Source organism: Urocitellus parryii, chromosome 2 (assembly GCF_045843805.1).
Source record: "Urocitellus parryii isolate mUroPar1 chromosome 2, mUroPar1.hap1, whole genome shotgun sequence".
Lineage (NCBI taxonomy): Eukaryota > Metazoa > Chordata > Mammalia > Rodentia > Sciuridae > Urocitellus > Urocitellus parryii.
Genome location: NC_135532.1, coordinates 69,091,658 through 69,110,204, shown reverse-complemented (window position 1 = coordinate 69,110,204; position 18,547 = coordinate 69,091,658). Strand labels below are relative to the sequence as shown.

Here is an 18,547-nt window from a genome sequence, read left to right as displayed (position 1 = left end):
AAATTTTAAAAGCCACTAGTAGTGATTTCATTCCCTCATATTTTGAAATTTCTACTTTTTACTAGAGCATTAAGATTTCTTGAGATTTAAGCTACAGAATAAAGTAGAATAAAGTAATTTAAGCTACAGAATAAAGTAACTACTATAGAAGTTTCTTAGATATTCCTAGAAAATAATTGTTTCACATATCAAGTTTTTATATTGCTTATTTGTTTATATTGTTTATATTTTTAGATGCTGGAGTCTCAAATTCAAACAATCTGATCATCAGTTCCTCCATCAGAGCAATGTCTTTCATCACATTAACAATATTTTGTCAAAATCAGATGATGGAGATAGTGAAGAGAGTTTTAGCATCAGTATACAGTCTGGCTTTGAAGCTATGAGTCAGGTCAGTCATTCAACGATTTCCTGTTGTTCCATAGTTAATAGTCAAAAGTGGATTAAAGGAAAAACTGTACTCAAATAATTTGATTCTGTCTTACATTATTTATTATCATGTATCTCTTTTCTCATCAGGGAAGATCTCTTTTTGACTATTATGAATAGTTATATTTGTCTCTGATAGGAATTATGCATAGTTATGTGCTTAAAGGACTTAACCAGCATTGTTGACATAAAAACTTCGAGCCGACCTGCCATGATTGGAAGTTTGACAGACGGTTCCACAGAAACATTTTGGGAATCAGGAGATGAAGATAAAAACAAAACTAAGAACATCACTATCAACTGTGTGAAGGGAATCAATGCCCGCTATGTATCTGTACATGTAGACAATTCCCGAGATCTTGGGGTAAGAAAGGGAACTTAATTTATGGCTCATTAGTTCTTTTGAGACTACTAATAATCTTGCACTCATTTCTGAATATAATAGAAAGATTTATCACTTGGGACTTCAGATCTTAAATATAAAAACAGATTAATATGACTGGGCACACCATGGACTATCAATCTAAAAACAGGTCTGATTACAAATATACCATGACTACAGCTAAGCAATATAAAAATCTATAATTTTATTCTTCATGATCTTTTTTATTTCATTTTGGTTTGTTTTTTGTTGTTGTTGTTGTTGTTTGTTTTGTTTTGTTTTGTTTTGTTTTTGGCAATACAGGGGACTTAAACCAGGGGTACTCAGCCATGAAGCTACATTATCAGCCCTTTTTATTTTTTATTTGAGACAGTGTCTCTGTAAGTTGCCCAGTCTAGCCTCTCAAGCTTGCCTCAGTCTCCCCACTTATTGGGATTATAGTCATATGCCACTGTGCCCAGCTTTAAGATTCAGCAGAGAGATCCTCTCTGGGTAGCTTCACTACAGAAATAGAGTTCCTAAACTAAAATAGTCATAATTTATAGTCTCCTTGGTCGTAGTATATCTAACGTGTTTCAACAGAATTGAACATTGTTTCATAAAAGACACTGAACAAAGGAAAAGAGCCCAATTCACTTGAGCCAAAAAGATAGCACCATCTTCTGGACTACTATTTTTCTATCCTCATTCTTGGAGAAGTATAGTTCTTGGAAATTTTTTTCCTCATAATAGATGTGAATTGCTGGCAAATACAGTTTTAATAAATCTCTCTGGATCATTGCCAAGCAGTTTTTATCCATTCACATTTTTCCTTTCCCAGGAAGAATTAGAAATGGTGGAGAAGGGTCTCAGATAAAATGGAGGTAAAGCCCACCATGGCAGTCCAATGTGCAATCAGACCATCCATAGCAACCTTGTAACTCCAGTACATCCCTGCATATTAGTTTAGTCCCTGGTGTTGAATAAGAAAAAAGGGCTTAATTAATAAATTTTGAGCTTATTTGCTCTTCTGATTAAGAATTTCAACTGCTACAACTGCTTTATCTTATGAGAAAGTTAAATGTCATAAATCAAAACATTTTCTGCCTGGAACTCACTGCTCAGTACAAAGTTATCTTTGACTCATGGAACATTTTACACCAGGACATACTGTCCTTCAGAACATTGACTACAATTAGTTTGACATTATGTCTTTGCTAAAAGGAAAGAGTTATAACAATATTCATTTTTAAATTCTCTAGTGTATAAGCTGACATCTACCTTCCTTTTAAGATACTACTTCTATGTTATATATTATCCTTGAGCCTTGTACCTTGAGCTTGGGTTCCCCTAAACTTCACACTAAAGAGCCTTATTCAGAGCGTTTGTTGATTTAAGTTGCATCAGCCTATAGCATTCATGGTTCATAGCACTCCAAAGAATTAATATATTAATCTATTGTGGATATGCATTATATAATACTTATTCAATCTTAAGATCTGTCATTCTAATGCCTGAATGACTCATTTTCAGTATTTAAAGGTACTGAGTTTATAAGGTTTGATATTTATTTTTTGTGTAAAATGTTGCCCTCCCTAGTATGGCAAGTTATATTGAGAGCATAGAACCCACTGTTGTAAAGCAGGCCTTGTGGCACTCATAAGTATCTGTTATTTACCATCCTTCCTTCTTTTTACTTCCAAAATTTTTGAGAATATAGCAACAAGAATGGGACATGAATGGCAAGCAAAATTATTAAAAAGCTACATGAAGTTATGGAATTGAAATGTTTAGAATTTGGATAAAGAGAGGTAATGTCAAACTGTGAGAGCATATGAAGGAAGGTTGAAATGTAACATTTAAGATAGAATTTGTGAGAAAACTACAACTGTAGAAGTAATGGTTAGTTGGATAATTAGTCTGAGGTCAATTAGGAAGGACCATTAAAACAGACAGGAGACCTTTTATGGCATTGGTTGGTGATAAGAAATTGTAAGTTCTGAAGCAGGAATAAAGCCTAACATTGGAATTTTCTCTTTTAGAATAAAGTTACTTCAATGACCTTCTTAACTGGCAAAGCAGTAGAAGATTTGTGCAGAATAAAGCAGGTAATTGAAATTTTTTTCAATAAACATTTGTTACCTAGGGAGAAATTTCTTCTCAGCCTGTATTGTTGAGTTCTAATTTGGGCACATTACAAAGTATTGTAAAAATCATCTTAACAGTAACTTGATAGCTAGTCTATATGTTGGAACAGTAACAAATGTCTCTGAGCTAGATATTGCCCTAAGTATTCCCCTATCATGAGGGATTGTATTGGGCCTGCAGTCCTCCACTCCCCACTTTTCTACAGACTCAGGTACCTTAAAATTCATTACAGATCTGATTCACAATTAACATTCTAATTTACCTACACTTTAGGTTAAAATGGGTTATTATCTATTCTAAAAAATCTACCCTTATGGGCTGGGGTTGTGGCTCAGTGGTAGAGCGCTTGTCTTGCATATTTGTGGCCCTGGGTTCAATCCTCAGCACCATATAAAAGTAAAGATATTGTGTCCATATACAAATAAAAAATATTTTTTAAAAAATCTACCACTTATAACACCTCAATCATATCCAGGTTTCAAGTCAATTAACAAACCAGTTCTACAAACAAGTTAAGCTTTGTTTGGGCATGCCTAGGATTGTGAACAAACTCTCTTAAGTTGTGAAAGCTGTTCTTTTGGGGTTACAACTCATTCAAGAGTTGACCAGTTTTTTGTTTGGTTGTTTGTTGGTTTGTTGTGTTTTTTTTTTTAATTATATTGAAAGAATTAATTGAGGTTTCAGATGAAACAAAGCAGAGAGAGCTTCATTGTTGATCTTGTGAGTGTTTCTGACAGTCCCTATAGGTAAATTACTGTCATGTAAATTGTTGCTAATGGTTTTACTCAAATAACTTGGTGTAGGCCTCATGGTAGTCAAGCCTAGATTTTAATTCTCAAGTCCATCACTTACTCAGGATCTCTCAACTGTGTTAACCACATTTTCCTCTTCTGTAGGATAGCTCCTATAAATAATACTACTTAACCTCACAAAATTTATACGAGAAATAACTGTCACTCTCTGTAAAGTTGTTTGTTATTTGAGGTTGCTGTTACTAATGTTAAGTCTAGGAAAGTGATAAAAGTCATTCAGCTGTATCAGGTTCCTGTCCCTTTTCTCCTTGACCAGGTCGATCTGGACTCCAGGCACATTGGTTGGGTAACAAGTGAACTTCCAGGAGGAGATAATCACATCATCAAAATTGAATTAAAGGGCCCAGAAAATACACTAAGAGTTCGACAAGTAAAAGTCCTAGGCTGGAAAGATGGTGAAAGCACAAAAATCGCTGGCCAGATCTCAGCCAGCATGGCCCAGCAAAGGAACTGTGAAGCTGAGACTCTGAGAGTATTCAGGCTTATTACATCACAAGTGAGTGTCCTTAATGCATACTCTAGCACAGGATGAATTGACATGATACACTTTGAGAGTTTAAAACTCATGTATGGCTACTAATGTGGCCCATTTTTTCTCTCTCTTAACCCTTCACCTATGCTAAATGTTGTATTATAATTTTGAAAAGTCATGGTAACAAGAATAGCATATTATCCAACCTGTAGAATCAGCTGATGAATCCTCTAGCTTTCAGAATGGTAATTCTTGCATTAATTCTTTCTCACAGGTATTTGGAAAGCTCATCTCTGGAGATGCTGAGCCTACACCAGAACAAGAGGAAAAAGCACTCTTGTCATCACCTGAAGGAGAAGAAAAAGTATACAATGTATTTATTTGTATTCTAAAAATTTGTTTCCCTTTTTCATTTTCTTAAATAATCCATGTGCTGCTTTATATTTTAATAGATGTGGTTTATATGCCATTTAAATTATTTTTATTTTAATTAGAAGATCAAGGAACTGTTTTTAAAAATTTACTATTTGTTAATGTATAATTTAGTATTTTAAGTCACAGCAAAAGTTGCTGTATACCTAGGACTGTTTTATTCAATTGTTAGAATTTGTAAAATTAACTTAGTCATTTACTATGTTATGTCTCATCAGTTATCTTCCTCCTCCATTTTATCTGCCCTTCTCAGCCCAGCTCAAAAATACTATCTTCTCCAGGAACCCTTTTTATGATTTCCCCAGACAAAAAGCAGTTTTCCCTCTGTAAACATCATAAAAATCTATGTATCCCTCTCTTTGGTTTCTCTCTTTTTGTATTTATCTACATGTATGTTTTATTTCTTCCTCTGTTACACGCATAGCTTCTTTGAAACCAAATATACATCTGATTGGTCTTTCTACCCAAAAGGGCATAATCACATATACATTCAGTAAATTTTTGTTGGAATAAACGTTCTTTATAATGTTCTTGAAATTTCTTCTAAAATGCAATTACTTTACTTATTTTGTATAAACTAAAACATCATACCTAAGATGAAAATCTCAGCTTCTTGTGTTGTGTTATTGTACTGGTTCATCCTACATTGCTATATTGAGTAGAAAGAGATGAAAGTATCTTTGTTTTGTTCTAGATCTTAAAAAAGAGAAAGTACTTTAGTCATTTCACAGAGTATGCTGTTAACTCTACTGTTTTGTGTTTTTCATCAGTTAAGGATGTTTCCTTCTTTTCCTAGTTTGCTGAGAATTTCCATCAGAATGGATATTTTTATATATTTCTATCTTCCCATTTTTTACTTTTATACAGTAGAATAATCAATATGTTGCTATGGTTTTATTCAATATGTGATGTTAGCTTCCAGGTAATTTGTTTTCTTTAATTAAAAAAAAAAGAAAAGAAAATGAATTAGAGGAGGAGAGCTATACAGTACAGTGCTTCTTTGGGGCAAGATGAAAATGCTATCAGATTGTGGAAATAATTGCACATGTTTCTGAATATTCTAAAAACCACTGAAATTGTATCCTTCATATAGGTCAATAGTATGGCTGTGAAATCTATCTGAATGTAGGGACATTTAAAAAGCAAAACCAAATAAGTTATGAAAGATGTAAATAAAAATAAAATGGAAGAGACACTATCTAAAAGGATTTCTGTGCTAGTATTTAAGTAGGAAAAAAGGCCCCTATTCACTTTCTTTAATAGATACAGTAAATAAGTAAAAATAGATTTTATTTATCTATTTCTTCTTGAGCAAGCTTTGGTAGTTCTGTCATTCAGGTAATTTATTTCATCTAAGTTGCTGAATGTGTTGGCATAAGATATATACTGTATATTCTTCTATCCTTTTCATACCTAGAAAATCTGTAGACTGTGTCGTCTTTCATTCCTTATGTTGGCAATTTGTGTTTTGTTTATTTTCCTTGAGTAGTGTAACAAGGTTTATCATTTGGTCTTTTTAAGAAATCAGCTTTTAGTTTTATTGTTTCTTCTATTTTTTCTATTTTAATGATGTCAATTCTATATTTATTATTCTTTCTGTTTGCTTTTTCTGGGTTACTAAAGTCCAAGATTAGCTCATTAGCCTTTTAAAGCTTTTTCTTTTTATAGTCACTTTGACAATTATTATTTCTTCAAACTTTCTCCTTTGTCTTAATATTATATGCCTCAATTTAAAATAAATTCCCCTTAAATATAGCTGCTTAATAATTTCTCAAGCTACTTTGAAATGCCAGATGTACACATTTCATTTTTTTTTCTTTTTCTGCATAAAGGCAACATCAGATGCTGACCTAAAAGAACATATGGTTGGAATTATATTCAGCAGGAGCAAACTGACCAACTTACAAAAACAGGTTGGGTTTAGTCATGGCATTATCTTTGTCAGATTTTGTTTGTTTTTAGGTTATAAAATGTCTTCAAAGGGGCTGGGGTTGTGGCTCAGTGGTAGAGCACGTCCCTTCCACATGTGAGGCACTGGGTTCGATCTTCAGCACCACATAAAAATAAATAAAGATATTGTGTCCATCTACAACTAAAAAAATACTTAAAAAAAAAAAACGTCTTCCAAAATTTATGCAGGATTTTTTTATGGTGACTCATTTTAAGTTTTATAGAATGTGTCTGCCTTTTTCTAGAAAGGAATGATCACTCTGCCATATCTGCATTTTTTAGATATTTTTATTATGAATATTAACTTTTTTACCCTACTGCTGTTTGTTACTTCTCATTTTCAGGAATTGTTTTATTTTGGAAATAGATATCCATCCAGCTAAATCAGTTTACGTTTACATTTTCTGTGTTCCTCTCTGCCTGTTCTGTTTGTTGTTTGCTTGTTTGTTTAATTTTGGGGGGTACCAGAGATTGAACTCAGAGACACTCAACCACTGAGCCACATCCCCAGCCCTATTTTGTGTTTTATTTAGATACAAGGTTTTATTGTGTTGCTTAGTGCCTGGCTTTTCCTGAGGCTGGCATTGAACTTGCAATCCTCCTGTCTCAGCTTCCTGAGCTGCTGGAATTACAGGCGTGTGCCACCGTATCTATCTTATTTTATTTTTTGATGAGCAATTAATAGTGCTTACAAAATCAGCATTAATATTTTTAAATAAGAGTGGGCGTGGAGATAGTGCTAGATTGTTCATTTAAAGTGGTGCTAGATAACAAAAATAGCACTTCAAAAGTAAAAAAAAATTAATTTTAAACTAGCTTATTTTAACTTTCATTATTAAATCTTTTTAAAATAAATAATAACATGAATTTATTTGTGCTTTATCTTTCTAACAATGTTTCATTGACTTTTGGATACTTAGAAATCACAAAATAAATATTTCTGCCAGTTATAAATGCCATCAGTTTTAAATAGCTTTATGAATAGGCATGCTAAAATATGAAAAGAAAATGCCTTAAAAGTGATAAAACATGCTGATTAGTTTTTGTTTGATGTGCTAAGCCACAGGCAGAGACATTGGAAATTTGTATATAATCAATTTCTACATAGTGGTTAATTTAAATATTCATATTTTTATCATGGTTCCCCTTGTTTTACTTAATTATTTTTTGTTTTGTTTTAGACACTGGGATTGAACCCAGGGGTGTTTTACCATTAAACTACATCCCAGTCCTTTTTATTTTTTATTTTGAGACAGAATCTGGCTGAATTGCTGAGTGCATAGCTAAGTTGCTGAGGCTGTCCCTCAGATTTACAATTCTTCTGCCTCAGCCTCCTCCTGAGTCACTGGGATTATGGGCATGACCCACTGCCTGTCTATTTAATTGATTTTAAGATAAATTAAGAGAATAGTATAATGGAGCATTAACTGAGAGGAAACTGAATTGAGTATTAACTTATTCTTTGTTTTATTAGAAGAAAATAAGACATACGAATGTATTTTTACATATTCTGCATTGCCTTCATAGGTGTGTGCTCATATAGTACAAGCTATTCGAATGGAAGCCACCAGAGTTCGTGAAGAATGGGAACATGCCATATCAAGCAAAGAAAATGCCAATTCTCAGCCAAATGATGAAGATGCCTCCTCTGATGCGTATTGCTTTGAGCTGCTCTCCATGGTTTTAGCATTGAGTGGCTCTAATGTTGGCCGACAGTATCTGGCCCAACAACTAACTCTCCTTCAGGATCTCTTTTCCCTGCTTCACACAGCCTCTCCTAGAGTCCAGAGACAGGTGACTGACTGATCATGTCAATTGCCTTTGTGCTTCTTTGTTACTTGAAACTGTTAAAAAAACCACACGATGGAAGTTAGGGGTGTAGCTAAGTGGTAGAGCACTTGCCCAACAAATGAAAGACCCTAGGTTCAATACACACACACACACACACACACACACACACACACACACCCCACAAAAGTAAAAGTCACAAGGCAAGGCAAAGAAACTTACTTACCCAAGGACCTGAAGTACAGATTTTTTTTTTAATGTTTTGTTTAAGGCCTATAGTTTTAACTCCATGTCTTTTTATTTTTTATTTTTTTGAGAGTATAGAAGATACTTCACGATGAGAGTATAGAAGAGCAAAAACTATGTTCTGTTTTACTAATGTATTTTGATAAAGAATATTTTGGCTATTGATTACCTTTTTACCGTGAAATATATACATATAATGTCATTTAGCCCAGACCAAAAATAAAAAGCATGTTTTTTCTTGCTGCCCTGGGTTGGTACTTACTACCCCAGAAATTTAAGTATTTAAATCATATTTCCTAAGGGCTGGAGATATAGCTCAGTTGGTAGAGTGCTTACCTCCCATGCACAAGGCCGTGGGTTCAATCCTCAATACCACAAAAAAATTAAAAATTTTTTTTAAAATTATATTTCTTCACTTCCCAAAATTAAAAGTAGTATTTGAATGTTTTTTTTCTTGTAGATTTTGAAGTTGTAGAACGATAGCTTGGCGTATTAAAAAATGAAAATTTTAAAACATCAGCCTTTAGCCATGCCCAGTCGTGTATACCTATAATCCCAGTAGCTCAGGAAGCTGAGGCTGGAGGATCATGAGTTCAAAACCAGCCTCAGCAACTCAGTGAGACCCTGTCTCTTAATAAAAGTACAAAATATGGTTGGGGATGTGGCTCAGTAGTTGAGTGCCTCTGAATTCAATCCCCTGTACCCCCTTCCCCCCTAAAATCACACTTAAATGAATTATTTTATTGTTCTTACCAGGTGACCTCCTTGCTAAGACGAGTTTTGCCTGAAGTGACCCCCAGTCGTCTGGCCAGCATCATAGGAGTAAAATCTCTGCCCCCAGCAGATATCAGTGATATCATTCACTCAACTGAGAAAGGAGATTGGAATAAGCTGGGTATCTTGGACATGTTTCTTGGGTGCATAGCCAAAGCACTCACCGTACAGCTAAAAGCCAAAGGCACCACTATCACAGGAACAGCTGGCACCACTGTGGGCAAAGGAGTTACAACGGTCACCCTTCCTATGATTTTCAACTCCAGGTATGTCATTGCCTCAACCTCCCTCATAATATATAAAAGTAAATTTCAGTATTATGTTAATGTGTTTTTTACCACAATAATGATAAATAAATAACACCTGTGAGAAGCAAACCTCAGATCAATTAAAGTTTCTAGTCAGTCCTGGGCTGTGGCTAAGGTAGAGTGCTTGCCTAGCATACGTAAGGCACTGGGTTCAATCCCTGGCACCACATAAATGAAAACAAATAAAATAAAGGTATTGTGTCCATCTACAACTAAAAAAATTATTTTAAAAAAAGTTTCTAGTCTATTAGAACAAATTATAGAAAAATATTTTTCTTTTTGTTTTGGTACGGGGATTAAACCCAGGGGCACTTAAGCACTGAGCTACGTCCCCAGCCTTTTTTAAATTTTGAGACATGGTCTTGCTAAGTTGCCTAGGCCTCACTAAATCGCCAAAACTAGGCTTGAATTTGCCATCCTCCTACCTTAGCCTCCTGAGTCACTGGGATTACAGGCATGCACCACCACACCCACAGAAGAGATTCTTTCTAATCTTCAATTTGGGAAGGCTTTCCTAAACAGAACACATAATCCAAAAGATTGGAAAAGATTCACAAATTTAACTGTAAAAATTAATTGATGATGATACAATTAAAATGTAAGCAACTAACTTAGAAAAATATTTAAACCTACATAATGGATACTTATTAGCCATAATATTAGAATAAGGTTTACAAAAAGGCAAACAACTAATAAAAAATTAAATGACAAGAATATTTAAGAGTTCACAGAAAAAAATTTACAAATGCCTATTAATACATTAAAAGATACCTACTTCAGAACAATTTAACTTAAAACAATTATGAAATATTTTTGATGCTTTACCAGTGTTTTAAAGGCATTGGCATTTTCATCAACCATAAATTGCTTTGGCATTTTTGGATGTCAGTTTGATAATATCTCACTGTACTTTATGCATATTCTTTGATCCACCAGTTGTACTTCCAAAATTTTCCTACATGTACACAAAGATATATATAAGGATGTTCTATAATTGTGTGTAACAGCAGAAAATTCAAGACATCCAGAATAGTGTCAGTTCACAATAGTAAGCAGATAACACCAGAATGTTAATCAACATATCACTTCCTTCATACACATAGTCTTCCTAGGAAACAAAAATGTCAGATGAACTGCAGCTTAGTGATGCAGTTGGTTTGTATTCTGACTTCTTATCTGCATGTACACTAGAAACAAGTAGTTTGCGATCCATAGACTACATACTTTGAGTATCAGTAATTGTAATGCAAAAAAAAAAAAAAATAAGAGAGCTCATGTATAATGGCATAATTTGGCATGAACATTCTTTTTATACAGTGTTACGAAAAATTGTGCTTTGAATGAATAATTATGATTGTACAGCATTCCACTATTGTCATGTATGTAAGAAATAAAAATAAATTTTAAAAATACACAAAAGCAATATGTAAATGGAGAAGTATTTGAAAAGGAACATAAATGAGAATAGCTGTTTTCCTGAGATTGAAGTTAGAGATTTGGGGTAATGCTTTAACTTTCTTTTTAAGTGTTTTAACTCATTCAGTTAAACAACCAAAATGCTGCAGGTGGAAATAATATTTTTATTTTTCATTTGTAATAATTTATAAATCCTTTTTAAGTTTCTAAGTGCTGATTTTTTTTTCTTTTCTTTTTTGTAGTTACCTTCGACGAGGTGAAAGTCATTGGTGGATGAAGGGCTCAACTCCTACTCAAATCTCAGAGATCATCATTAAACTTATTAAGGATATGGCAGCAGTAAGTTCCCATTCTCCTGATATTACTGCATTAAGATGCAGCCGGAGTCTTGTTGAAACAATAAATAGCTTCCTCTGCTTAACTGACAGAGGAGAAATAACGTTAGTCTTTTCAGAATATTATTAGTATGTTAATCACTGTGCCATTTGTCTTTTCAGCAAATGATAAATTTGTCATTGATATAAACTATGTTCAATTCAAAATTCTCAATTTATTTACTTCAGAATTTTACACAAGTCTTCCAAGACTTTTAACTTAACAAAATTAAATATACTCCTTCTGACCCTAGGAAAGAATCTGTATCCAAAAGCCAAAAGGGAAATAGAAAAATTTTTTAAAAAGAGCTCTCAGAAGTGACATTTCTCATTCTCTCAGACCTCCTAGTTTATAAAGCCTTTTTTCTTTTTTATTAATGTCCTATACTGCTGTCATAAGATATTGGCTTTAGGGGAAAATCTGGGAGTGTGGAGAATGGGAATTAACTTCAGAGTGCTTGGTTCTTGCTAGTTGCTCCATAAATGTCATTATCCTCACTTTACATTGTATTTCAAGGAGGCAGCCTTAGGAGAACAAGTACTGTGGAATGTAGGTCCCTGAGAAGCAAAGTGAACAGACGGAGGAGGAGGAATTGAACTGCTCCATAACAGAATGATAACTTATGGATATGAGAAGATGGAGGAAGTTCTGGGGAAAGATGAAGTTCTATCACTTTTCCCAACAAAATGGTCATTTTCTCAATGTTTTGTAGGCTTTCTTAGGATGTTCATTGGATGAAAATGTCTAGGAAGAATATTTAGGAGCACCTAAATTTTATAATAATCTTGTGTTAATATTCATTAAAGTCAACATATCAAGTGGAGGTAATTGTAGTTTGAGCCCATTTATGCTCTTGGATTCCAGTAATACTTATCTAGTGCAGTTAGCTTAGCTATACAGATTTCCTGTATAATAACAGTTTTATAACCAAAATTTTTTTTATCCAAATTAAGAAGAAATGCCCTTAAACTTTTTAGGGAAAAGAATATTGAGATCTTAAATTTTTATTCTTCTTTTAAATCATTAAAATAATGATCAGAAGTTGAATTTTTTATGGGGTCATAAGGATGTTTAGTTCAAAAATTTATGCCCCAGCAAGGTCTTGCTACAAAAGATTTTTCTCTTTTAGTGAAAGATGTTACTTAAGACACGAGAATTTACTATAATAATGTGTTTCTAATTTCTTATTAAAATTTTCTTTCTTGCCCAATAGGGTCATCTGTCAGAAGCTTGGTCCCGAGTGACAAAAAATGCTATCGCAGAAACCATCATAGCCTTGACCAAAATGGAAGAAGAATTTAGGTCTCCAGTGAGATGTATTGCAACAACTAGAGTAGGTTTTGTTCTGTTTTGTTTTGAGTTTTGAGTGTCTCTTACATGTTCTTTTGATACTAGATTTGAACAAATGTTGATCAGTAAGTCAACTTGGTTGGTAATGTATTTTTTGAAAAATGTAAATGCCTTTTATGAATTGTGAACTAAATATGGTAGTCATTACTGTTCACTGTTAGGTATTCTGGATCATCTGTTTTTTTATTACTTAGGAAGCTAAGGATATATTAGTTAGAAAGGATAAATTACATTTTGTGTTTGTGTATTAACTTTCTAATGACCTATTTGCTATATTTACCACAGCATACCGCTGTGATAAGACAGGATACCTTAGAAGACAAGGCCCCTTCCTCCTTTTTTTTTTTTTTTCTGGCCCAGTTATTTCTAATGAAGACCCCTATAGCTTACCTACTAAGTTTGTAGATGTTACTTTTTAAAAACAAAAAGTTCTTGCTATTGGTAGGGCAGGTTGGAATCTGAGGAATTGGGATTTCTTTCTTCAGATGAGACATCTATAGTAAGTTTTAACCTAACACATGTCTTGTAATTCCAAAAGAGATTTGAGATAGTGTTAAACCATGACAGTATAACAACATTAAGAAGAAGTCAACACTAGTAGAAATTGCTTAGTTAATCCTGAGTAATCTGAAAAAGAAGATTAATTATATTTCTGTAGGGTAGAGAAAGCCAGTTTATGCTGTCTTCCTGGTGAGTGAGATACCTGAAACAAGTATTTTTGACCATAACTCTTTTCTACTAATCATTAGTTCTTTTCTTTCATTTTGCATTCCTGTTTCTCCTTGCATGCATTATTTTTCTGTTTCTATTTTACCATGTTTTGCTCTCCATCTCCTGTGATATTCACATGTACTTCTTAGAGTTGAGCCAGTTAAGTAATTTTCCAGTTTTTAATTAATGAAGAAATAATCATTCTATGTAAAACTGAAACTACCCTTTAAGCCTCAGAAAATTTTGAACTATTTTTAGGGCAATTTTCTAAAGTTTATTAGACATTTATTTCTGACAAAATGTACTAAGTATAGTGCTAAAAGCCCTGTCAGGCAACAGAAACTTTGTTTAGAAAAATTTAGTATTATGCACCTATTCATGCAAAATTAAGCAGCCTTTGTATCAACTTCTTTGGAATTTAAAGCCTTAGGCAGACGATATTAGATGGAAAAATAATGAAAACTGCATTAATAAAATGAATATTAATATTCAAAGACATTTATTCCTATAAATGATTTGGTTTATATAGTATACCAATGAAGGTTAGTTTTGTACACTGGCTAGAAAAACAGAATGGTTTACTAGAGAAACAGACATTGGGTCAATAAATATTTGAATTCCTGCTTTGTGGGTATGACATGGCAATTGCCATGTATGCCTATACTCAATCAGGAAAACCTGAGTGCCACGAAGTATCTGTATATTTTCAAATTCAACCAGCATTTATTGACAGGTTGTCCTGTGTCAGCATTTTATACGTGTTTCCTCAAATTTTTGGTACTATAACATCCTTTCCTCTCATCAGCTCTGGCTTGCTTTAGCATCACTGTGTGTTCTTGATCAGGACCATGTAGATCGCCTCTCCTCAGGGAGATGGATGGGAAAGGATGGACAACAAAAACAAATGGTAAGATCAGAATTATTTTATAAGAATTTTGTCTTGTTTTATTTTTATATTCAACTTGGGGTAGGGGGACCCAGTAAGTCAAAATACACAATTAGTGACACTCTTGAAAAACTGTGTGTAAATTGGCCAGTTACATCTCAAGAGTCTATTTTACTTAAAGTCCTCTTTTTGTAATATTTTAGAAATTTTAGGGGATTTTATTTAATTATATAAAAGAGTATTCTCCTTCTCTGAGTCACATTTGCATCGTATCAGTATTTGTAGACAGCTTCTGATTTTAGGTCTAGATTTTGTGCTAAAATATAATTGTTCTTTGGTAGGAAGGCAATAAAAAAATCAGAGAGGGTTGGAGCTGTGGCTCAGAGGTAGAAGCGCTTGTCTAACGTGTGTGAGGCCCTGGGTTCAATTCTCAGCATCCCATACAAATAAATGAAGGTCCATCAACAACTAAAAAACAAGAAGAAGAAGAAGTAGTAGTAAGAGAGGCAAATGTGACATACTACTTATTTACAAATGTACTTAGAGTAGGTTTGATGAATATTTTTAGGTTTACTGGAAGGGAAGATGTTTAGACCCTTTTGGCATTTTCTTATTAGTGTTCAAGTCTTAGAAACAAATTGTTCACCCATTTAGCATACTGAATGGATTTATAATATGAAAATACTTATTAAGTCACAAAGCATGTCCATTTTATTAATCATTGAAGTTGCATACACATTAATCATTGAATTTGGGGTTTGAGGAAATTTTCCGGCTCAGTACATTAATCATGTAATAATTTTTAAAGATTTTAGGTTAAATACACTTGCCATAATTCTGTTTAACATTCAAACTCTGAAAATCTTAATAGAGTTTAGAATAGCAGTCTGTTATTGTTATAAAGAAAATACAGTTGCTTTCAATATGTATAAATGTCTGACTCGTTTATCTACTGTAACATATGAAAATGTCTTATTTTAGCCTATGTGCGATAACCATGATGATGGTGAAACTGCAGCTATCATTTTATGCAATGTCTGTGGAAATTTATGTACTGACTGTGACAGATTTCTTCATCTTCATCGACGAACCAAAACTCATCAAAGACAGGTGAAGATTTCTTTCTTTGTACCCTGATCAAGATCAGAGCGTGAAGTATATTCAATGAATTTGAAATAAATGTGGGAAAAAGTAGACTTTGAAATCAATGACCTTGGTTGAGTTCCCAGTTATCCCCTGTAAATTAAGCAGGTTCTTCAACCTTCCCAATACTCAGCTTATCCATGTATAAAAATGAGATTGTTGTGAAGGTTAAAGAAATTGGATATATCTGGAACTTCTTACAGTGCCTCATAGATAAAAGCTGTTTTTATTGAATAATTAAATTTTATTCTTCTTTTTTCAGAGTGATAAATATATTTTCCCTTTTCTTTAATGAAACTACAGGTCTTCAAAGAAGAAGAAGAAGCTATAAAGGTTGACCTTCATGAAGGTTGTGGTAGAACCAAATTGTTCTGGTTGATGGCACTAGCAGATTCTAAAACAATGAAGGCAATGGTGGAATTCCGAGAACACACAGGTAAAAGAGGATTGAAAGTTAAATTGTGCCTAAAAAAAAAAAAAAAAGAACCATGCATACTAATTATGATTCAGCTAGAAATTAGTTTATCTTATGTGAATAATTTTGAATGATATTCTTAAGCTTAATTATGGTTTTGGCTACTGTCTATATTGATATGTTTATCAGACAGAGAGTATTCGGTGTCAGAAAGAACATTAGGATTAATAGTCAGTAAACCTGGTATTAATGGGCAAGTCATTTAATTACTCTGTGGCACCTATTGTCTTTTGTAAAACGAGATAGTTATGCTTTTACATTCCTGTTAAGTGAGCATTGCACATTAGTTGGGGCTCCAAAGATAGGACACATTGCTGTTGATATGCCCTTCTAATTCTGTTGGTTGTAACCCCATATTAAAATCTCTGTACTGTGTAGGCACTTAGAGCTCTTTTAACTGACTTTAAGGTATTTTTAGAGGATTCTAATAGATCAAGTGCTTCTCAAAAGTTTTCTGAATGGTACTAGTCCATTGATAATAATAAAATAATAACAAGGATGAATAGATAGTACTATAAACAAAAAATAATAATTTATGTAGGCTTAGTATGCCTTTATCTCTAAAATGTTAGTATTCATTTACTTTTCTTTTAAGTAAATCTTGTACATTCCTACTTAATGTTACCTTGAATCATACAAGTTCTCAATTTTCATCACAGCTATAGTCTGCCCATTTTTTCCTACTGACACAAACCTCCAATGTTGGAGTTTGATATAAACCTAAACAAATGAACCCTAAATATAAGTGACTTTTCATGTGACAAATCATAGCCTTTTTTTCCTCATAGCTGATATTTTTTCTCCTATAATCTGTCAGTACTATATATTATATTACTAAGTATTCTAATGTCAAGCCATCCTTGTGTTTATAATACTTATAACTTATAAACTTTAAAAAATATCCTTTCTGTAATTATTGCTAAATTCAATGTATTGCTATTATATTGGAATTTGTATACTTGTGTTTGAAAATGGGCCTGGTTTGTAATTTTCAGGGCTTCCTCCCCTTTATCCTTTTGTTCTATCTTTGCTTTGAGGATTTTTTCTCTCTTTAAATATTATAAACATATTTTAATTCATTTTCAAATTGAAGATTCCCATAAAGGATAGATATTTTTCTTTTTTTTTATTGGTTGTTCAAAACATTACAAAGCTCATGATATATCATCTTTCATACATTTGACTCAATTGGATTATGAACTCCCATTTTTACCCCAAATACAAATTGCAGAATCACATCGGTTATACACTCACGTTTTTACATAATGGCATATTAGTGACTGTTGTATTCTGCTACCTTTCCTATCCCCTACTATCCCCCCTCCCCTCCCCTCCCATCTTCCCTCTCTACCTCATCTGCTGTTGTTCAGTTCTTTCCCTTGTCTCCCCCCGCTTTCCCCTCACAACCTCTTATATGTAATTTTGTGTAACATTGAGGGTCTCCTACTATTTCCATATGCTTTCCCTTCTCTCTCCCTTTCTCTCCCCCCACTCGTCTCTGTTTAATGTTAATCTTTTCCTCATGCTCTTCCTCCCTGTTCTGTTCTTAGTTGCTCTCTTTATATCAAAGAAGACATTTGGCATTTGTTTTTTAAGGATTGGCTAGCTTCGCTTAGCATAATCTGTTCTAATGCCATCCATTTCCCTGCAAATTCTATGATTTTGTCATTTTTAGTGCTGCATAATACTCCATTGATATTTTCTCTTTTATTTTTTTCTCTTTATTCTGTGTATTTTAGTTTATTTATTATTGCATTCACTGATATCGTATATCTGTAAGTGAAAGGCTTGCCACATTTCATACTGCTAGCTTGACTGGATATCTAGTCTGTTTCTTAAACAAACAAAAACAAAAAATCCAAACCAGTCAAGAATTTACTTGCCTTCAGTATATTTTATTTTTTTTATCCTTTTCTTAATCCTTGTGGCAGGCAGGAGATTATCTGCTTTATAATTAGGGCTGCTTACAACCCTTGGCTAATTTTTTAGTGATAGCAACTAATATAGATCTGTTTGCTTTTTTCAAAGCAAGTATTTATACATGCTTCTGTATATGATAGAAGTTAATACATATTACAATATGTAGAAACCATGTTCTTAGGAAGAGTTTTCTTTTTCTGCTTCGACCTAGGCAAACCCACCACAAGTAGCTCAGAAGCATGTCGCTTCTGTGGGTCCAGGAGTGGAACAGAGTTATCCGCTGTTGGCAGCGTTTGTTCTGATGCAGACTGCCAGGTGCGTACATAGTGAGAGAATCAGACTTTCCCAGGAAGGAGGACCACTTATTCCCATATGACACCTTTACTTTATATAAATAAGAGTTTTAACTCAGACAAAGTTCAGGGTTTTTGGACAAGCATTAAATGCTTTATCAAAGCTGGAGATTGTATCAAATAGGTCTCTTAAGCCCAAACCAAATTCTTATGTTTGTTTTTCAACTACCACAACCATATCTACTTAATGTTTAATTT

At 33.4% G+C, this 18,547-nt stretch overlaps 1 protein-coding gene across 4 annotated transcripts in view; it reads left to right on the top strand.

The window, feature by feature from the left end:
• Mycbp2 (MYC binding protein 2) overlaps positions 1–18,547 on the top strand; it is a 280,426-nt gene that overhangs the window by 247,486 nt on the left and 14,393 nt on the right. For 3 of the 4 annotated variants that reach the window (XM_026407494.2, XM_077795218.1, XM_077795217.1), the window contains 14 exons: positions 235–391; positions 569–793; positions 2,833–2,898; positions 4,007–4,246; positions 4,497–4,595; positions 6,487–6,567; positions 8,132–8,398; positions 9,395–9,678; positions 11,379–11,475; positions 12,725–12,844; positions 14,378–14,479; positions 15,440–15,568; positions 15,905–16,037; positions 18,208–18,311. In XM_026407494.2, the coding sequence (XP_026263279.2) occupies positions 235–391; positions 569–793; positions 2,833–2,898; positions 4,007–4,246; positions 4,497–4,595; positions 6,487–6,567; positions 8,132–8,398; positions 9,395–9,678; positions 11,379–11,475; positions 12,725–12,844; positions 14,378–14,479; positions 15,440–15,568; positions 15,905–16,037; positions 18,208–18,311 (2,104 nt within the window). The remainder of the gene's footprint in view (positions 1–234; positions 392–568; positions 794–2,832; positions 2,899–4,006; positions 4,247–4,496; positions 4,596–6,486; positions 6,568–8,131; positions 8,399–9,394; positions 9,679–11,378; positions 11,476–12,724; positions 12,845–14,377; positions 14,480–15,439; positions 15,569–15,904; positions 16,038–18,207; positions 18,312–18,547) is intronic. The other variant, XM_026407493.2, reaches the window with a different exon arrangement.